The following is a 21882-nucleotide window of genomic DNA, read 5'->3' on the forward strand; positions in this document are numbered from 1 at the left end:
CGTGCCCTGGGCGCTGGCACACAGCCCCTCCCGGAGCCAGAGGCTTCGCAGCCCCTGCGCGATGACGTGGGGGCGGGGCTCCAGGAGGCGCAGGAGCTTCATACCCTGAGGACTCGCCAGAGGACACCCACCCCCCTCAAGTGGACCGAGTGAAGGCATCTAAAGGAGAACTTCACAGAAGCCTGCGGGCAAGGCGGAGATGGGGGCGCGCCCCAGCACCAGGCACCGAGGCCGCCCCCCGATGGGCCGGGCCCGCACTAGCTCGTGTCTGTGGCTTCGGTGCCAGACCCTGCTCTTTGGCCAAGGGTGAGTGGGCTCCATCCACCCCCCAGACCCGAGGACCGGGGGCAGCAGCCCTGTCTCCAGGGGAGCATGTCCCGGGCCTGTGGGTGCCCCCTGCCCCCTGCCATGCCGTGGGCCCCCCTTGGCAGCACCTGCACTCTGCCCCAGCTGTTTCCTGGTTCTTATGCTTTGGTACCTCATCATCCGCTTCCTTCCTAGTTAGCAGCCCTCGTTCTTAAATTCCTCTGCTCCCGTAACTAGCATGGTTCCTGTCTCGGCCTGACGCACGTATTTAACAGGGAGCCCGGGGGCCCTGGGTTATAAAGATGGGACTTTAGAGAGTTCAGCTAAAAACAACGAAGGCAGCAAGTGTCATACCAGCTACTTCATGCAAGCACTGGGCCAGGCCGCTGACGCCAGTCCTCTTGTTGCCCCAAGACCATCTTTGTCACGAAGGTGGAGCCACCTGCCCGGGCCACACGGGGAGCCCACTGACCCCTGCTCTGTGGCTACTCTCCTTGTCCCCTTTGTGGGACACGATTCCCTGGGGCCGCCATCTACAACACAGGGTGGGACGCTAGGAGAAGCCGCCTGCACGAGAGCCCTGCCGATCTCCGGGGGCTCCCGGCCAGCAGCTCCACTCGGAGCCCCGTGGTCAAGGAGGGAAATGAAATGGAGCTATGCTGGCACCCAACCAAAGCCCTAACTCCGGGAGGTCAGAACCTTCCTGTACATCTCAGTGGAGCTCACTTCTTTGAGCTCACGACCCTCACTCTGTAACAAGGCTAACGTGGAAACACGACTTACACAGCCATGTTCTAATACATGTATGTTTGTGTTGAAACAGGAAACATCCCCATGCAACCCTTAAAATGGTTTCCTAATGTTGACAGTACTGAGTTCAAAGCAAAAGGCATTAGTGACAAAGTAAGCAGTGTAGACGTGTAGATCCGTGGAATAGGATTGAGAGTTGAAAACCTTGCACATCTGTGTCTGTGACAGTTCAACAAATGGTGCTGGGAACACAGGATATCACGTGGGACAAAATGAAGTGGAAGCCCTACCTCACTCCACACAAGAAGGAACTACAAAGGGACCAAATCTAAACATGAGAGCTGAAACATACGAAGTTTCTAGAAGAAAACACAGAGGTAAATTGTCATTCCATGGACCAGGCAGTGGCATGTCAGCTGTGACACCTAAAGCACAAGCAACCCAAGAGAAAATAGGTAAATTTGACTTCATAAAAAAACAAAAAAAAAAAACAAAAAAAAAAAAAAACAACTTGTGCTGTCAATGATACCATTGAGAAAATGAAAAAACAAGAAACTAAAAACAAAAATGAATGGAGATGCCTGGGTGGCTCAGTGGTTGAGCATCTGCTTTTGGGCTCAGGGTGTGATCCTGGGATCCGGGATCGAGTCCCACATCGGGCTCCCTGCATGGAGCCTTCTCCCTCTGCCTCTGCCTCTCTTTCTGTGTCTCTCATGAATAAATAAAATCTTAAAAGAAAAATCAGAATGGAAAAAAAAGTGGAAAATATGACTCACAAAATGGGAGGACCTATTTACGAATCCTGTTCTGGTAAGTGGTGTCCAGGAAAGAAAGAATCTCACAACAGCAAAAAAGGCAACAATTAAAAGGTGGGCAAAGGATCTAGACAGGCAATTCTCCAAAGAAGGCTCACAAGTGGCTGATAAACACACGACAAAAAACGTGCCGTTGGCCATCTGAGAAGTGCAAATCACGGCCACAGTGAGATACCACTGACCACCACCGCCACGATGGCTCAAAGGGATAAGATATGGGAGGAACCAGAATCCCAACGCGCTCCTGGTGGGAATGTACAATTACCTAGTAACTTTGGAAAACTGGCAGTTTCTCAAAATGTCAAACGCCGTTACCCTGTGACCCAGCAGTTCCAGTCCATCTACCAGGAGACCTGAAAGCACACGTTCACTTAAGGACCCGTGGACAGATGTGCACAGCAGCACTGTGCACAATCACATCAAAGGGGAGCAGCCCCAGCGTACGTTCGCCAGCAGATGGCCGGATACACAGAGTCTGGTGTATGTATCTAAGCACGAGAGCTGAAACATGCAAAGTTCCTGGAAGAAAACAGCACAGAGGTAAATCGTCCTACTGTGGACCAGGCAGTGGCGTGTCAGCTGTGACGCCTACGGCACCAGCGACCCAAGAGAAAATAGATACATTTGACTTCATAAAGATAAAACTATGTTGTCAACGATACCACCGAGAGAGTGAAAAACCCCACAACATGGGAGGACGTATTGGCAAATCCTATTCTGGGAAGTGAGTAGGATGGAACGGATTCAGCCACTAAAAGGAGGTGCTGACCTATACAGCATGGATCTGGAAAGCGATGCTCAGCGAAAGAAGCCAGACACGAAAGGCCACGTGGTGATTCCGTTTACAGGAAAGGCCCAGAGGAGGCAAATCCGCCGGCAGTGGACTAGTAGTTGCCATAGACCGGGGAGCGGGATGGGGAGCGGCTTAAGAGAGAAAGGGTTTCTTTCTGGGGGACTGAAAACCCCCGTCACTACTGGTGATGATGGCACAGCCTTGTGGATGCACTGGAGACCACCGACGGCGCCGTGAATCCTGTGCTAGGTCACTAAGGTCTCAGTCACAAGCAATGATGTGAAAAAGAACAAGGCCGGAGGCAGCACGACCCCAGGTTGCGAGCTACACCGCAGCGCCGCGGTGATCAGTGTGGCCCGGCCGCGGAGATGCCCAGACAGCAACGGAGCACAACCGAAAACCCAGAAATAACCCCCCGGTTGTACGGTCACCTAATCTTTGACAACAGAAGCAAGAATGTGCGATGCGATGAAGAGTCTCTTCAACAAATGTGCTGGGAACCTGGACGGCCACGTGCAGGAGAATGGACCGGGGCCACTTTCTCACACAAACAGAAAAATAAATTCAAAGTGTATTAAAGACCTACATGTGAGACCCGAGCCATAAAAATCCTAGAAGGGAACGCAGGCTGCAACCTCTCTGACGTCAGCCTTAGCATTTTCTAGATGGCTCTCTTGAGGCGAGGGAGACAGAAGCAAAAAGAAACTTCTGGGGCTTCATCAGCACAGGCTTCCACACAGGGAAGGGAACGGGCGGGGGGGGGGGGTGTTAGCAAGTGACCCGTCTGATAAAGGGTCGGCATCCAGGTGCACAAGGAACTTCTGCAACCCCACACCGAAAAACCCAATAATCCGATTAAAGATGGCCAAAAGACAGGAAGAGACGTTTCTCTGAAGAAGACCTCCAGAAGGCCAACAGACGCCCGAGAAGATGCTCAGCATCGCTCAGCATCAGGGACGCAGACCGAGACCATACGAGCCATCGCTCCGCACCTGTCAGGACGGCTAAAGTCCCAACACGAGAGGTGACAGGTGTCGGCGAGGATGTGGAGAAGGGGAGCCCTCGGGCGTGTTGGGGGGACGCAGCCTGGTGCAGCCCCCTGGAGAAAGCCCCCTGGAGAAAGGAAAGGTGTTCCTCAAAAAGTTCAAAATAGAAGGACCGCGTGATCCGGTGATCACCCTGCCGGTATTTCCCCCCCCGATCTTGAAAAAACCACTGATTTGAAAAGGCCCCTGCACCCCTACGATTACGGCCGCGTTACCCACAGCAGCCGGGCGTCCGGCGGGGGGAGGGGAGGAAGGTGTGCAGTGTGCACGGTGGAACACTGTTCAGCCGTTAGACGGCACCTCGCTACCTGCATCACCACTGACGGATCCGGAGGGCGACGCCAAGGGACATAAGCCAGTCAGAGAAAGACACGTGCCATGTGACCTCACTCACGTGTGGACTTGAGAAATGAAACAAACGAACCAAGGAAGAAAAGAGGCCAAGAAACAGACGCTAAACTCTGGAGGACACACTGAGGTCACGGGGTGGGGTGGGGTGGCACAGGTGGTGGGGTTAGATGGCGCGGGGTCACGCACAGGTGCTGAGCTGCGGCCCCGGACACCAGAAACCGACAGCACACCTCGTCCAGACCAGCACCAAGCGATGAAGCGACCGTCTCACAAAACTCTGTTCAAGTCACTCACCCTGCCCGGGGTGACGAGGTTGTCTATGCCGACCAAGTCCCGCTGCAGCTCCGTCAGCTTCTGGAGGTTCTCCAGCCGGGCGAGGCTGTGCTGGAGTGCGGACGTCACCTCTGTGATGGCCTGGAGGGCGTCTGTGGGGAGAGGAACCCCACCCACGCCTCTGTGACAGGAACTGTCCTCTTACTTATTCGAAGGTTTTATCTGGGAGAGCGAGTGAGCCTGAGCAGGGGGAGGGAGAAAGAGACCCGCACCGAGCCGGGAGCCCGACACGGGGCTCGAGCCCAGGACCCCGGGACTGTGACCTAAGCCGAAGGCAGATGCTCCACCACGGAGCCAGCCAGCTGCGTCCGACAAGCCCGCCCTCCTCCGGCAACCAGAAAACACCCGCGTCTAGAGCGAGGAGGAGGACGGAGGAGGACGTGGCCGCCAGACGGCCCGCCACGAACCCGCTGCTCCCTTCCGGGCCTGGGGGACCAGCTGGGGGGGCTCAGCAGGAGCCTCCGGCACCAGGCGGACGCAGCCAGGCCTCATCTGTCCCTTCGCCGCAGGTGACGACCGAGGCCATCGTCCCCGCCCGAGGGTTTGTTTCAGAGGCGAGGCTCTGAGGACAGAAAAGTCTGCGGCCAGCGGGTCGCTGGGAGCCAGTGCCCTCGCCCTCGCCCTCGCCTGGTGCCCGGTGCCCGCGGCAGGGGGCAGGGGGCAGGGGCGCCGCGGAGGGAGCGGCAGCGGGAGGACACTCGCGGGGCCTCCCCGGGCGGCACACGCGGCCCGGCCGGGAGTGCTGGAGCGAAGGACCGAGCGACCGGCCCCCGCCGCCCGCGCACGGCCACGCTGGGGCCCAGCCTCGCGCCTGCTCCCCGCGCCGGGCGCCTCCTGACCCAGGGCCGCGGCGCCCACGCTCACCCCGGCAGTCCGCGGAGTCGGGGTGCGCGGGCGCGTGCAGTGCGCACAGCCGGCTGAGCAGCAGGCGGTAGTGCAGCAGGCGCTGGACGGGCTTCAGCAGGAAGGCGCTCAGGGGCAGGTAGCAGACCCTCTGGAGCTCGAAGGCCCTGCACGCGGCCGCCAGCTTCCCGCCGCGCCGCGCCGCCCTCTCCAGCTCGCTCAGGACCTCGTCGTGCCTCTGGAAGCAGCTGCTGAAGTCCTGCGGGCGCACGCGGGCCTCAGCGGCGAGCCGCGGGGATGTCACGCGCTGGCCGGAGAGCCCAAGGGGCACGGCACCCGGGCTGGGCTGGAGCGGCCCTGGTGAGGCGGCGGCGGCGGCGGCGGTGGCGGTGGCGGGACCCCCCCCGCCCCCCCCCGCCCCCCGCCCCCGCCCCCGCCCCCCGCGTTCTTGCCGCCCAGCTCGGGGCGCACGACTCCGCGCACCCCACGGACGCCGAGCGCCCAGCCCCTGCCCACCTCCCCCCACCTCCCCCCACCTCCCCGGGCTTCGACGTGAAGTCAAGTCCGCTTGTTCCGCGAACATCGAACGTCACGCACGCACGGCGTCTGGGGGCGACAGCCTGCAACGCTCCGGCGGACTTTGGTTCTACATCGCGCAGCCGCCGTGGGGAGAGCCCCGAGGACCCGCCACCTGGCTGAGAAGGCCGAGGCGGCTCGGGCTGGCTCGGCTCGGGCTCGGCTCGCGCGCCGGGGGGCGGGGCCTGCGCCAGGGCGGGAGGCGGCCCAGGCCGGCGGCGGCGGCGCGGGGCCTTGGAAGCCGGAGGAGTCCGCGGGGCGGCGGGGCTGCCGGGAGCGCCCAGCCGCAGCCAGGCCCTTGTTGGCGACCCCCGAGACGCCTGGTCCTAACGAGAGGACCGAGAGGACGAGAGGACCGAGAGGACCGCCTGCCTCCGCCGCGCTGCCGACCCGGCTCCCACGGCCCCTCTCCCCGAGGAGCCCGCAGGGCTGCGGACACAAACCCCAACGCCAGCCCAGGCTCTGCGCATCCCGCAAGGGCGGCGGCGACCGACCGACCGACCGACCCACCGCCCCGGAGTGGGCGGCGCAGGCTGACGCCCCATCGCGTCCCATCGCGTCCCATCGCGGCTGGCGGAGGAGCAGGCGCAGGCGTCCGAGAGTGAGCCCGCAACATGCCACCTCCTCTCACGCTGTCCTGAGGGAAGTGCCGTGCTGAGGGGAGGCTCCTCCCAGGGGAGCCCTGTCTTGGCGGTTTACATCTAGTTGGAGCCAGTCCTCGGGGAAAAGCTGTCCCCTTAGGGCGGTGACCTGCGGGGGACCCTGAGCTGAGGAGGAGCGAACCCCACACTGTACGCTGCTCCTAGGAGGACACTGTCCTGAAGGAAAGGCCACTGAGAGGGAGACTGTCCTGAGCAGGATGCTGCTCTGAGGGGAACACCACTGTGAGGGTGAGACTGTCTTTGGGGGAATGCTCTTGGGAGGGGGACCCTGCCCTTTGGAGAAAAACCGCTCCGGGGGAGCACTGCTGTCCTGCAGGTGGCACTGTCCTGAGGGAGACCCTGACCTGAGGGGGGATGCTGTCCTGAGGAGAAAAATGCTCCGGGGGAGCAGTGCTGACCTGAGGGGGACGCTGTCCTGATGGGGATGTTGCTCAGGGGGACGCTGTCCTGAAGAGAAAACGGCTCTGATGGAAACGCTATCCTGAGGGGAACACTGTCCTGAGGGGTAACTTTGTCCTGAGGGGAACACTGTCCTGAGGGGTAACTTTGTCCTGAGGGGAACACTGTCCTGAGGGGTAACTTTGTCCTGAGGGGAACACTGTCCTGAGGAGAAAACTGCTCTGGGGGAGCAACGCTATCCTGAGGGGGACACTGTCCTGAGGGGGACACTCCTCCTGAAGAGAAAACTGCTCTGATGGAAATGCTACCCTGAGGGGAATGTTGTCCTAGGGGGAACACTGTCCTGAGGGAAAAAAAAAAATGCTCTGGTGGAGCAATGCTGTCCTGCAGGTAAGGCTGTCCTGAGGGAGACAAGCTGGCCTGAGGGAGGTGCTGACCTGATGGGGCACATTGTCCTGAGGAGAAAACTGCTCTGGAGAGCAATGCTATCCTGAGGGGGGACACGGTCCTGAGGGGAGACCCTGTCCTGAAGAGAAAACTGCTCTGGGGACAACGCTATCCTGAGGGGGACACTGTCCTGAGGTGGGAACACTGTCCTGAGGTGGGGTGCTGTCCTGAGCATCAATGCTCTTGAGGGGGACACTGTCCTGAGGGGGAACACTGTCCTGAGGTGGGGTGCTGTCCTGAGCATCAATGCTCTTGAGGGGGACACTGTCCTGAGGGGGAACACTGTCCTAACGAGAAAAAATGCTCTGGGGGAGCAACGCTGTCCTGAGGGTAACACTATCCTGACCGGGGGGGGGGGGGGGCGTTGTCCTGAGGGGAATGCCGAGGTGGCACTGTCAGCTGTGGAGTCATCGCACCAACCCACACTACCTTTAACTGATGCATGTTCCTGAGCAGGATGTCCCCGATTCGCTGGTGACCGGCTGTGGCATGGGTGTTGGAAGACCCTTCCCTGGAGCAGAAAGGGAGACCACGGTCAAGACCTTATTGAAGCGCGTGCGCCGTGCTCTGAGGGATGCTCGCGTGCCTGGCTGTCCTAGCCACGGCCACAGAGGCAGTGAGACGGTTGAGGTGCAAGGCCCGCATCTGACAGGAACAGTGGTAACACCTGGACCACCTGACAGATGGCAGCGGTGACAGCGACAGCAGAAAAGGGGTCCCCTGCTTTCAACTTACTTCGCTCTCCCGGGACAGGATGGACTAAGCGCTCTTACAGGCTTACTCCTCCCACAAGATTAAAGAATAGACCTGGGTGGAACGATGGTGCTTGTGAATTAGTTTCTGGAGCTGGAAGTTCCTGGGGACAGGGACGGGGACAGCGGCCGGCGTGACGGGGTGGAGCTCCTGGGGCCCGGGGCGGGGTGTTACCAGAGCGCCAGCCTCTGCTCCACCTCGCGCAGGAAGCGTCTGTGGAACTCGTAGATGGGGTCTATGTTGGAGAAGAGCAGGGTCATCAGGTCCGCGGGCATGGCGTCCTCCCTGACCACGGCGCTGCGGAACCACTGCGGGGAGAGCGGACGGTGACCGGGGCCCGGTCCCTGCGGGCCTGCGCCACACTGTGCCCCCGCTGACCACAGCTGCTCTTGTCACAACGGAGGAAGCAGTCGGGGCGGAGGCTTCCCACGGACGCTCGTGGCGACCGCAGCGCCCCGGCCTTGGCCACGCGGTGAGGCTGATCTAGGTCACGGGCCAGAAGGGCGCCTGGGTGGCGGCCGAGCGCGCTGCTCGGGAGGGGCCTGTGGCTGCCGCGGAGATCCCGGAGCGCGGGGCCGCATCAAGGGCTGAGCTTTCGTACCACGGTGAGAACTTCCAAGTCCTTCAGGTACGTCCGTTCTGTGGCGAGCATCTCCTTCGCTATGAAGTAGGCCTCGTCCGCTGCCGGGCCCTGCAAGAAGCACAGACGTGAGCGCCCGCGGCGCCGCCGACCTCCCGCGCTCTCCCCGCGGTCCCGGGGGTCTCCTTCCGAGTAAAAACAGAAACCCGGTCGGAGCCGCCTCACGAGGCTTTCTCGTGTTATTTTTTTTTTAGGATCTTAATTTTTTAGATTTATTTATGATAGTCGTACAGTGAGTGAGAGAGAGAGAGAGAGAGAGAGAGAGGCAGAGGGAGAAGCAGGCTCCATGCACCGGGAGCCCGACGTGGGATTCGATCCCGGGTCTCCAGGATCGCGCCCTGGGCCAAAGGCAGGCGCCAAACCGCTGCGCCACCCAGGGATCCCTCGTGTTATTTTTTTAAGAAAGATTTTATGTGCGCCTTGGGAGGTGGGCCGTGCGCGCGCATGCGCGGGCCGGGCCGGGGGGCCGCCGCGGGACTCGGCCCTGGACGCCCGGCCCCTGAGCCGAGGCAGCCGCTCCGCCCCCGGGGTCGCCAGGCGCCCTACGTGCCTCTTTCTGAAGGAATCGTCGTCGTGCAAACGTCAGCCTGTGCTGCAGCTCTTGGGCTTTCGCGGCGCCCCCCGCCGTCTCCGCAGCTCGCCCGCCCTGTCCGCGCCCTCGGCTCCCCTCGTGGGCGGCCCTTCAGGAGACCCACGCAGGCCAAGGTGTTCCCCCATCTGCCAGTGGCCCGCTCGCTGCTCGGGGACCCCCGTCCACGCAGGGGGACCGTCGCCGCCGGGTCACCGCAGCCCGCAGCCCGTTATTCCAACCACGCTGATCCCCAGGCGTCGGGAAGCCTGCCCCTTGGTCCCGGCCGGGTGCCCGCCGTGGAGCCGCCTGCCCGGGGAGCGGAGGTGGCCGCGTGATGGGCGCCATCCTCCCCGCCAGCCTCCGCGCTGCCGTCGCTCCCGACCCTGAGCGCGTGGAGGAGCCTGCTGGCCTCGCCTCCCCTCTCCCCTCTAGACAACACATGCCTCACTCGTCCCCTTCCCCCTACGACACCCTCAGCACAGACCCCGGCCCACCCGAACCTCCTTCCAGACCCACTCAGCCGTGAACCCCCAGATGGGGGCCCTGGGCACACCCATCAGCACCCAAGCCTCCCCCCAACGAGGGGGGGAGGGAGGGAGGGAGGGCGGAGGCCAAGGGCGCCCCAAGGCCCACGTGCCCGCTTGAAACCCCAGGTGCCAGGAGCCGCCGCTACGTGAACCAGGAAGCCCACCCTTGGGCCAAGGCAGCGGGGAGTCCCAGGTGGTGGTGGCTCTGCGGGCAGATCCCCCCCGGCGCACACGCGGCCCTGCCCGCTCAGGCTCCCCTGCAGACCAGGCCCACCAGCAGCAAGCCGCCTGCTGGGGCGGTGCCCACCTTGTGTCTCGGCTCCTCCTCGCCGTCCGTCCTGACTGCACCGGCGTCGCTAAGGGCAGGGCTCAGGAGGGGGGACGAGCCCTGCCCGGCCAGGCCCAGAGTCACCTGAGACACGGGGCTCAGGCTCGGTGGGCTCTTCCGGGTGGAGGGAGAAGGCTGAGGACTCTCCGCGGAAAGGCCTGGAATCGAACAAGGCAGGGGATGGAGCAAGAAATGAGAAAGGGCCGCCACGCTGGCCAGAGACCAGCGCTCACGGCGCCCTACCAACATCAGCCGACCGCCACCGCCAGCGCCTGCTGGGAGGCGTGGTGGCAAAGTCTTGGTCACACCAAGTCTCAGTGCGACACGCAGTGAGATGGACAGGCTGGCGGCTGGCCAGTCGGCTCCTGGGTCCCACCAGGGCGGTCGGACACCCGGGCTCCGCGTCTAAGGGTTCTCCTCTGTCCACGGAAGACGCGACCGTGACAGACACGAGCGGCACGAGGCCCACGAGGCAGAGGGCACGGTCACAGGGCGCTTCCCGCACCGTCACGGAGCAGTGGAGCGTGGGGGTGGGGGGGAACGTGGGGCGGGACGCGGGGTGACACCCCCGGAACACAGGAGAGCACTTAGCACACGCGCTCCTTGTCCGCTGAAAAAGACTCCCTCGTGTGAACTCACCATACTGTTTTCTACTTCTCTCAATTTTTTATTAATGAGAGTTTTATAATCGTTTTCTAGAATTATGTCGCATAACAAATACTTTTTTTTCTTCTTAAAACAATGTTGGGTTTTGACCAGTCAGAAGCCAGAACTCGGGCTGGTTCTAAGGCGGCTGCTGCGGAGGCCAAGTCCGTCACACGTTTCCCAGCAGAGGGATTCTCTCATCAAGAGTTAAGTCTTAAAGGGTCACTTCTTACGCGTTTCTTTGGGGCATCAGTCACCCATATGGCAAGTTGTAAAGATATCTTTGTTAAAAAAAAAAAAAAAAAAGATATCTTTGTAGCAGAGTTTGGAACAAGAAATTTAACTGGCTTAGAGGCTACCTGTGATGGAAGTCCACGCCAGGTTTACCACCATGTAGCGTCACGACGCCCACTGCCATGACCTGTGACCGCGGCCGAGGGAGCTCGCACACGGTTGGCACAGCAGTAACTGGACCGGAGCCCCTGGCGCCTCCCCACGACCTGCCGCCGGCTTCCGCACGATCCCCTGACACTGTGGCGGAACTTGGGTGCAGTTGCCCACGGTGACAGTTTATGGAACCAACATTTGGCTTATTTGACCTAAAACGTGTACGCGTGGGGGCCGGCAGGTCAGTGTGGAGGAGCTCCTCGAGGGACACCGCCGTGCCAGGCGGCGGCTCAGCAGGCGGGCACGAGCGCTGGCGCCAAGCAGCCCGCAGCACGGCCAGGGGGCCACACGGAGGGTCCTTATTTTCACATTGACAAACCGGGAGCTCCGGGGGCTGCTGGGAGCCGTCGGCGGTCCCGCCCGGACGGCAGAGCTTGCCCGTGGGATTGCTCACCACACAGGCTGGAACACAGGCGAACACTCGCCGACAGTGAAAACCTGGACAATGTTGAGTATGGAATTACTAACAACCAGTTTATTAGAATTTGCTTTTATTACATGTTTATTTAAAATATGCTAAGCAACCTTAGAATCACGAGGCACTCGTCTCCCCTGCCCCACACGGCGTGCCGGGGCCCGGTCACTCCAGACGGGATCAACCGGGGGACGGCTCCGCTGGCCCCCGCAGCAGGGAGGACGCCCCGCGCGGGGCTCAGGTGGGTTTCCAAAGATGAGCTACGTAGGATTCATACTCCAAACCCCCTTTTGCCCAGAATAGTGTAACGAGGTATTTTCTCACACAGAGAGAATTCAGAAAAAACTCTAGAGGCTACTTTAGCGACAGCTCTCATGTTTCCAGTGTACCGCTCGGAGCGTGAGACCCGACGTGTCACGCGGAACTAAGTTCGTCGTTCCAGCCTGTCCCCAGCGCCCCATGCGGTGCCTCCTCGAAGACGGGCAGCTGCCCCGGCCGCGGCCGCGAGCCCGACTATGTCTAGGGAGCAGAAGGGAGGGCTCGAGGCGGCGGTCCCCGCCGAGGTGTCGCGGCCGGGCTCCACGGGCCGACGGGCCGGTACGCGCTCATCGGGCCATCGAACTAGAGAACGTGGCTCCCGACAACGGCCCTCGGTGATGAACCTGTGAAGGGCGCTGCGCCGGGGCAGAGGCGGCTCATTTGGAATGAACTACTGCGGGTCCCAGAGCTCGAGTCACCTTTGGTATTTGCACTGCAGACACTTCACAAAAATCATCAACTCACAACTCCGTGAATAGACGAGAAAGTACCACAAACTACCATTGAACATTTGCTTTTATTAAATCCATCAGCTACGGTAAAACATCGTAAACAGACCGACCGCACGTCAGGTACGCTCAGGTCCTACCAAAGCAAGCCCGCGGGGAGGGGTTTCCGGGCAAGGGGTGTGGCGCGGACCTGTCTACGCTGGAGGCTGTGCGGGAGCACCACGGGCCGCGGCCTGTCCCGCGGGCCTGCACACCATGCGAGAGGTCAGCTGCGCACCCTCACGCGGCGAGCTCGGGCGGGGGGCACTGACCCGTCTTCAGGGCTTTTAAAATGCTAACATCTGGGGATGCATGGGGTGCTCAGCAGTCGAGCGCCAGCCTTAAGATCAGGGCGTGACCCGGGTCCGGGATCGAGTCCCGCGTCGGGCTCCCCGCAAGGGGCCTGCTTCTCCCTCCGCCTGTGTCTCTGCCTCTCTCTCTCTGTGTCTCTCGTGAATAATTAAAATCTTAAAAAACAAAACAAAACATAAAATGCTAACATTGTTTTGGAGACCACAGAACACACGAAGCCTTAACTGTTGCAGAAAGAATCTTAAACGTTTGTAAAAACAGACTCCTGGGGATCCCTGGGTGGCGCAGCGGTTTGGCGCCTGCCTTTGGCCCAGGGCGCGATCCTGGAGACCCGGGATCGAATCCCACGTCGGGCTTCCGGTGCATGGAGCCTGCTTCTCCCTCTGCCTGTGTCTCTGCCTCTCTCTCTCTCTCTGTGACTATCATAAAAACAAACAAACAAACAAACAGACTCCTGCGCCCTAGGTCCTCCACTGAAAACCTGCAAGAATATTTTCCCGAGGGCAGCCCGGGTGGCTCAGCGGTTTAGCGCCGCCTTCAGCCCAGGGCGTGACCCTGGAGACCAGGGATCGAGTCCCGCGTTGGGCTCCCTGCGTGGAGCCTGCTTCTCCCTCTGCCTGGGTCTCTGTCCCTCTCTCTCTCTGGGTCTCATGAATAAATAAATAAAATCTTAAAAAAAAAAAAAAAGAATATTTTCCTGAGTCACAAGAGTCCCTTCCATCGAATCCACTTAGACACGGAGGTGGGACTCTACTGACCCCGCAGATCAAGAATGACCGATTCCTGTACCCATGGACAAGGGATTTTGGGAAATTATTTGGTTTCTAGCATCAAATTATTTGAAACAGAAAAACACGCACGGCAGTTCTATACTCCTGTCTCCACACTGGCACGGGGGCGAGTCCGCACCGTCCAACCCACGGTCCGAGCCAGGCTCTGCGCTCAGAGGGGCAGGTCAGAGGCTGGTCATCTTCAAGAACCACACTCACAACACTGCAAGCTGCCAACAGTAAGCAACTCGACAGGTGACCTTATTTCCAAAAATTTCTAAATATTTGTCTTATAATTTTTGAAATATTTTAAAGAGCACAGGATCATCCGTCCGTGTTCACCTTCGGTTATTCACCTAATGAGGTAATGAAGATCAATATCAATATCACAGAGCAAAATTTAAGCTTATTCTCATTTCATTCCTTTAAATTCGTTTTCAAAACCATGTAAAATAAACAATCTTGAAGATTTTGCCTAAGGTGGAAGAAGAACCAGCTTCGGTTTGGAAAATTCAAGGCCAAGTTTGAAGGTTAACACAATAGCAGGAGGTTAAGATCAAGAAATTCCCTATTTGGCTTGAATAATGGATTAACTCCTAAAAGGAAACACCTAAGCTGTACAAAGAATCCAGGCAAATCTCCCATTTGGGGCGAGGACGTCACGAGTCACTTTTACTCAAAAATACCAGGGAGGAGACAGATGGCCGGTAGGCAGGGAACGGGCATTAGTGCATCCCTGCCTTCTCGGGGCGCCCTCCCCGTGGCCACACCCCGAGGCGGAGGGCAGGGGCCTGGCTCGCGGGGGCCTGGGGTGAGTGTGCTGCCACCGACACCACGGAGCCCCCGAGAAGCATTTTCAGTGTCTGGTTCTGTTCTTAACGAACAGGACGCTTCCGTGGTAAGGAAAACCCGTGGCCCAGCCCCCGCCCAGCCCTGGGCCGCCCGCCCCCCGCACGTGGTTCTGCTAGACGACGCGTCCTGTCCACGGTCTCCTGAGCTAGTGGAGCACCAGGGGTGAGGGACCCAAAACAGACCGCCCCGAGCCCCACAGAGCCTGCAGGGGATGCTCATCAGGAAAGAAACGTGGTCGGCGTCAGCATAATCCAAAAATAAAGGCCACACCGTTTACACCTTCGTAAGCAGACACGGGATGGAAGAGACGCTTCTGGGCAGTTCCTTGGAATCTGGGTTTGTTGATGAAATCCTCCTGTTCACCCCGAGCGGGGGCCCTGGGGGGCGGGCGCGGACAGGCTGCTGCCCAGCTCCAGGAGCACCCTGCCCGGTGCCCCCTGTGCCGCTGGGGCTGGCGGTGGCCACCACCCAGGCCCCGGGCCCCGAGGGGTCTGGAGGCAGCCAGAGCTCGTGCTGGCCACGTGGAACCTCAGGTGAAGACTGGGTCAGGATCTGAGCGGCGGCTTGCTGTGGCCGGGGGCCTACGGGGAAGATTCCAGGCGGCTGGGGAAGAAGGGCAACGCGTTCTCACCTTCGGAGTCAGGACGCCCACCGCAGGGGTTTTGCGCACTACGAGCTTACGGACCCCGTGTTTGTCCCCAACGCTGCAAACAGCGCGGCCCCGAGTCCAGGTCCGCAGGCCGGCTGCAGCCGTCTGGCCCGAGCAGAAGGCCCGAGAGCGCCGCCGCCACGCCGCACGGCCGCCCCCTTCGGTCACCTGCACTCCTGAGGACGGGCCACAGGGCCTCATGGTGCCCGGCTGCTGCTCGGAAGCCCAGGAGGTGAAGGGGTCAGTGAAGAGGTAAAAACAAAATGTAGCTGTTTCAGGGATTCATTTGATACGTGAGACCATCTTTAACATGCGTCGATCAGAACTATGAACGCGGAGAGGAAAAGGAAGCTAAAAGGCCCATTTAAAAGTTCATAGTAAATATTTCCTTATTTTATTGAATAAACAATTAAGTTCTGAATTAGTACATATCTGCAGACTTATATGGCCATTTCAGTGAAAACAAATTTTGTAAGTACCACAACCAGGCAACATGGTGTTCTGTGAGGAATGAATAAATTAAGTGCGTAAGGACGTGCGAGTTGCTTTTCCCACATTTCCGAGGGGAGGGCGGATGCCTGCAGGTAGGAGGCGCACCCGGGCACCCGCACACCAGCTGCGACAAGCCCTGTGACTCTGAAACCCCGGCGGGGGCGCCACAGCCCGGAGAGCACAGACTCGTCTCAACCGCGAGTGCCCGAAGGACGTTCACATTTTCGTCTGTGCAGGGACTGTTCTAGAACCGGATTTTGTTTTTGAGGCTCCAGGAGGTGGGAGGGAAGGCTGGCCAGAGACACGGGCACTGGGATCCAAGGTGGCGCGTGTGGCACACACGCACACGTGGGCCCGGCACAGCGGGACTGCGCTGCAGCAGAGGCCGGAGGAGCTGCTACTGGAAATCAGAGGGCGACCGCAGGACGCGCAACTCAAACAGGACTCTGTGAGCGACCGACGGGATCGGCTTAGCCACAGACCTACAGCGAGGGTTTCCCCATAACTGTCCAAAGTCTTGCGTTTAGTGTCCGTCCATCTGCATCGTTACTGCTTTTAAAATGGGCGCTGTCACAGGGAAGCAGGGGGCGGCGTGGGGAGCACCGTCAATGGCCCGGGGACGAGGCCGCGTGGGGTCACAGCACCTGCCGATCAGACCTGCTGCAGCGCTGTGGGGCGGCCGACGCCACAGGGATACCGCGCGCGGATCCTCCGATCGCGCTGTGCGAGACCGAGGGGGCACCACCCTGACTCCATCCTCGAGAGTTCCCCTGCCACACGGAGGAGGCGCACAGCCACAGCCACCAGCCACTGACTGGAGGGCACACGGTACCGTCACCTGGCAGAGCGCGGCTGACCTCTCACCTGAGACCCTACTGCTGTTAGACTTCAATATTCGTACGTCGGCGTGCGTAACCTACCTGGACTTTGGAGACTTAGATACAAAAACAGACTCGATAACTAATAAAAATAGTGGGCCTAGCGCAGGCGTACGGGGGGCGGTGGGCATGTGTGTGGCAGGGTGCCGTCCGGGCGGGCGTCCTCCTGGCGGAGGTAGGGCTGCGTCTGGCCAAAGGGAACTGTCAACACTGCAGGCTCTTTTCAACTACACACTCTGCAAACTGGTCCTGCTCTAAGAAGCGCGGCCTCCCCGTCCACGCGTCTCACTCAGATGCGAACACTCACCCCATAATCCAGGGGCACGGGGCCACCCTCGCAGGGCGGCAACCCTGCCCAGCACGGGGCTTCCGCAGAAAAGGCAACGCCATCGACAGCCGTAAGCGAACGGAAGACAGACTTGACGCTGCTTCGGGGGTACGGAGCCTCCATCCATCAGAACTGTTCCAGATACTCCGCTATTTCTGATAAAGCCGCTCTCACTAGGGCAAGACAGGAGGCCCAGGTCGCTGCCTGAGCTGCCTGCGACACGCAGAGTGACCGTCTGCAGCAGGCCGTGTCCTCTGGGCTCTCCCCACAGGTCTCTAAAGAATTCCCTCAGGGCGGGGGTTTACAACTCACCCGGACACGGGGGAGGCGGGGGGCGCCAGTGGTGGCACCTCCAAGCAGGGCCTCCCGGCAAAGGGAAATCCGCCAACTTAACCACATCAGGAACACCCCGCGAGAGAAAAGCTCCCACAAATGTCTCCAGATCTTGCTAAAAAGCTCAACTTGAATCTCAACAGCCCACCCGCGGCGATGCCCACAGAGCGCCTGGGCCCCGCGCTGCCTCGTGTAGCGGTGGCCGGTGTGGGGGGCGGCGTGTGCCTCCGGGGGAGCAGGGGAGGGGCGGGCGGGCGACGGCACAGGTGGGGACACGTCCCTCAAGTCACTGGCACCAAGCGGGGGTCTTGTCAGCGAGGAGGGGGGGCGGTCCCGGCCACGTGCGGCGAGCTGACTGCGTGTGGGGCCCAGGCTGAGCAACCCGGGTGTCAGCAGGCACTTCCGGCGTCAGAGGACAGCAAGGGGCCGCCGATCCCGTGACCGGCCGTGGTGCCACGTGAGGACGGGTCCTCCGGCTGCCCAGGTGCAGGCAGAGGTGTGGGGGCACCGCCTGCACGTCAGGGCCCGGAAGCACCGACGGGCGGCGGGTGCTTACTCCCCTGCCTGCTTTGGTCTATTCTGAAAACTTTCTAAATAAAAAGCTAAAAACTCAGCTCCAGAAGATGAAGTTTCATCGAGGAAACCACACGCCTCTCCAGGAAGGCCCGCGAGCAGCTGCCGAGAGCAGCACGTACCCACAGGTGTGTCGAGGCGCTGCCGCCGCCGTGCAGGAGCGGGGGGCGGGGGGGGGCTCTAACCCGCCCCCGAGGGGCGCGCACCGGGACAGCGCGGCTGGCTGAGCGCACGGTTGTCAGAGGGGACGCCGTCGGGACGAGCTCTAGGAAGAGCACTTTCCGTGGGACCGACGGCATGTCCGCGCCACAGGTCCAAGGCTGCCCTTCTGAGTGACGCAGGGCGAGCGCAGAGTCCGGGACACGCTCTTCCACCCCGCGGTTCCCACGGCCGCCGCCCTCCCGCCCAGGTCGGGGCGTCTCTTCGCAGCCCCGCAGCTGGTGTGAAGCGGCCGCAGGCCCTCGGCGTGCGGGGGTGGGGTGGGGGGCAGGCCTCGGCTCTAAGGGGCGGCACAAGTGAGGAGGACGTGCCCAGCGCTGGTGTCCGCACGGCGGCAACGAGACACAGCGGAGGTCAAGGCAGCTGCAGAAACGGGGAATCTATACACGTTTAGCAAAACGCCCCTGCCAGGCTTCGGTCAATGCTGATGACCAAAGGCCGTCCCCCGGCCCCAGACAGCTGGCTACTCGGTGCGCACAGGCCCCCGGGCGCAGGGGCAGATGGGAAGCCTGCAGGTGGCACGGGACGTTTAGGAAACTTTGTCCTAAAAAAAAAAAAAAAAAAAAAGGAAACTTTGCCCTGAACGTGGCATCGCTCTACTGGCCGAGACCAGAAGAACTACAGAAACCCAGAGGACAAAACCCAACCTGCAGACCCATCTACAAAGGCAACTGTCCTTCCAGATGGCCACGGTCTGCGCCGTGGGCAGCGGCCCTGACCTCTCAGACGCACAGGCCACGGCACTCGCGGCTGCGCCCGCCCGGTGGGCACGGCCACCTCAGCCTGCCTGCTCACGTGACCTCTCCCACGGCCTTGGAGACGGACACCGTCCAGGACGTGGCCTGGTAGGGGCAGCCGGCGACGGCGTGTCATAGGCCACCTGACCTGAAGGAAACGCCCCGGCCACAGGCAGAGTGAGCATCTGAGCCCCCGGGGTGCGGACAGCGAGCCACCCAGCCCGTGGGTCTGAGGGAGACAGCTCTGCTGAGAGCCTGCACACCCGCCTCAGGCGCACGGGTACGTCGGTTCTGCTTTTTCTGCACCAAGTACCTGATATTCCAATTAAGCTCGATAGGAGAAAACAGTTCAAACTTCCGTTGCGTTTTAAACCCAAGCTCCCACAAGCGCACTATCTACACACGGCGCGGTTTCTGGTCTGAGTCCGTGGGCGAAGCCTTTGGCCAGGGGCGCCCCGGGCAGTGCCAGGGACCCCGCCACGTGCAGCCGGAGCGCCTCACTGCCCTTCCCAGGATCTGGGCTCTGCAGGGCTCGCTCGGGCTCCCGTGCGGTGGCCGGACGCACCAAGCCACACCACCGTCCTAAGGACGCCCGAGCAGCGCCCTTCATCTTAAAAAGCAGCAATAGGCATGAAACACAGATTCCGTTAAAGATCAACGTGAAGCAGGACCGTGTGACACCCAAAGTGTAGAGCAGCAGGTTTTAGGCGAACCCAAGCCTCTGCCAGGAAAACCACGCTGTAAAGACTAACCCATCAGCCCCTAGCCGGAAACACGTCTCTATCTTCAGCCTTTTCCCATCATTCTAAGCAAAGTTGTATCCTTTGCTATTCAAACACAGAACCGTCAATCAGCGAATTAGGAAGAAGCGGAACATCTAGCCGTGAACACAGAATCACCTCCTACGTCTAAAAGCCAACAATCTGCGCTCTCCCTGCACCTGAGTGGGCAGGTGGGTCGTCCTGGACGGAGCCCGGGGCCCGTCAGGCTGGGCTTTTATCTACCCGCTCTCCTGGAGTCAAATTCTTTATACTCTGCAAATCGAAAATGACTCTCTCTCCGCCTGTCTGTGCAAAAGGGTTGCTGAAGAAAAGGCTCATGTCTAGGGGGGCCCCAGCCTCGGCGCCCCAGGAATCTGTGTCTGTGCTGCTGGAGTCCTCGGCCGCCGTGGGAGGGTAGCTGAGCTGCTCTAACTGGTCGATGATGTCACAGAGCTGGAAGGCCGAGCTGGCCTCGGAGCGCACCGAGCAGGCTGGGAAGTTGGCCATGGAGCTGGCCTCGGACTGATTGGCAGAGCTGGGCGTGCGCACAGACAGGCCGCCGGGCAGGGGCACGTTGCTGAGGGAGCTGTCCTCAGACTGGTTGTTCCTCAGCGAGCTGGTCTCTGAGGCGCTCAGCAGGCTCTGCATCAGGCTGGCTTGTGCCTTCACCTCAAACAGCTCTGAGGTGTCTGAGGGGTGCACGTCGCCGCCAAAGCCGCCCTCCCCCTCAAACTCAAAACTGTGCTCTACGTGCACGTGCATGGCCTCAGTGGGGGACCTGTGTGGGCTGGACGGGGCGGAGCCTGGGTGACCACAGGACGGGGCCTGCGGGGCTAAGGCACAGTAAGGGAAGGAAAAGGCCTCCGAGCCTCCAGCAAAGAAAGAGATGTCTGCTGGGTCATCATCTATGAACTCCTCAGACACCTGCAGCCGGGTGTTTGTCAATGTGAAAACAGGCCCCCCCGCGCCGCCCTGCCGGCCCTGTGGGTGCTCCCCCTCGGGGGGCGGCGCGGCCCCGGTCAAGCCACTGCCACCCCCACGGTCGCCTTTCCCAGCGGCTCTGCGCTCCCTGCCAGTACCCCCTGCTTCTAGGTCTACGGTGCTGTCGTGACTCTGCCCCACAGGACGACTGGGGCTGCCACTCCTGACAACACGACAAAACCCAACACCTTGGCAAGGCTGCGGTGCAGGGGGTCCAGGGGACTGGGCCCGTCTGGCGTCGCCGTCGGCTGCTGCTCCGCCGCTCCTCTCCGCAGCTGGCCTCTTGGCGTCGGGAGCCTGGGGCTCTGTGAGGGAGCCACTGCTGTCTTTGAAATCACACGGGCCTCGGGGGGCCAGCGGGGAGGTAGGAACTGAATAGAAGGAGGCGTTTGTTGAAGATGGGGATGCGGAAGTCCTCATGCCCTCGGTGAATGAGATGCTCTGGGGATCACAAGTGAAGAAGAAAAAAGGAACACATAAGATTACAAATTAGCATCAGCAGGCCGCAGAGCTACCTGGAGCCGGCCCAGTACGTCCACACATTTCTATCCCGGCCTTTGCGAAGAAGGGCAATTGACCAGACTGCCCCGAATGAAGATTTGCAAATGCAGACAGGATTCCGAAAGGACCCAGGTCGCCTGTTTTAAATCCCTTATAATTTCATTTTTTTCTCCAATGCGATTGAATGTCTACAAGGAAGAAAATCTCCATCATGAAAGCCTAGCCACGTGCACTCCCGTCTCCTGGGTGTCCCTGTCACCCCGAAGTTGCATGAGGACGTGCTCTGAGGGCAAATGACAGTGAGACGGTGTGAGCTACACCTGTCAGCTAACAAGACCCCACGTGACACACACATCCAACTGCTGCACTTGGAGCTCACTACCCAGCGGGTCACTGCCAGCGCCAGTGGCACAGGAGCCCGGCGCATCTCAGAAGCGCTGGCATAGCCCCCAGCCTGAGTGAGAAGAGGCTCATGGGCAGGGGAGCCCAGTCCTCACTCAGGTCCCTCACAGGAGGACGCGGGCCGACCCCTCGCTACGTGTTGTGTCACTTCTCATGCGTCACAAGACAGAGTTGTGCCTCCAGGAGGCTCCAGATGACACGCACACACACAACACTATCGAGACGGTGTTGAGACCAAAATATCACCAAGCAGTCCCGAGTAACCGCGTGTGCGAGGAGCCGCGTGCTGTGCAGGCAAATGCCGAGGTGGAAGCCACAGTGGAAACCCAGCAGAAACAAAATGGTAGCTCTCAGGCCACAGGTTAATCTGCTCAGATGCTCATCACATCACCTTTCCGTCATCCTTCAACCACACTCAGCCTTCTCTTGTGGTTGTTAAAGGAGAATATCAAAACTGAAAGTCTAAATGCAATTTTTAGACTATTTATGCAATTTATTTTCTAAATAGGCTCCATACCCAACGGGGCTCGAACTCACGAGCTCCAGATCAAGAGATGCACGGCCCTCCCGGCTGAGCCGGCCAGGTGCCCCCATGTGTACTCTTTTAGACTATTCACAAAGCTGAACTTTGTTAGAAAAAC

At 60.2% G+C, this 21882-nt stretch overlaps 1 protein-coding gene across 11 annotated transcripts in view; it reads right to left on the bottom strand.

Annotated features, from left to right (window-relative positions):
* Positions 1 to 21882, bottom strand: part of FARP2 (FERM, ARH/RhoGEF and pleckstrin domain protein 2) — a 94375-nt gene that overhangs the window by 6728 nt on the left and 65765 nt on the right. For 8 of the 11 annotated variants that reach the window (XM_055346205.1, XM_055346204.1, XM_055346207.1 and 5 more), the window contains 7 exons: positions 20527 to 20779; positions 10120 to 10298; positions 8676 to 8765; positions 8249 to 8382; positions 7751 to 7832; positions 5259 to 5496; positions 4356 to 4486 (listed from right to left, as the gene is read on the bottom strand). In XM_055346205.1, the coding sequence (XP_055202180.1) occupies positions 4356 to 4486; positions 5259 to 5496; positions 7751 to 7832; positions 8249 to 8382; positions 8676 to 8765; positions 10120 to 10298; positions 20527 to 20779 (1107 nt within the window). Of the gene's footprint in view, positions 1 to 478; positions 596 to 4355; positions 4487 to 5258; positions 5497 to 6440; positions 6564 to 7750; positions 7833 to 8248; positions 8383 to 8675; positions 8766 to 10119; positions 10299 to 20526; positions 20780 to 21882 lie in introns of those variants that run through there. The other 3 variants (XR_008667101.1, XR_008667102.1, XM_055346211.1) reach the window with 3 other exon arrangements.

Source organism: Nyctereutes procyonoides, unplaced genomic scaffold, assembly GCF_905146905.1.
Source record: "Nyctereutes procyonoides isolate TBG_1078 unplaced genomic scaffold, NYPRO_anot_genome, whole genome shotgun sequence".
Taxonomy (NCBI): Eukaryota; Metazoa; Chordata; class Mammalia; order Carnivora; family Canidae; genus Nyctereutes; species Nyctereutes procyonoides.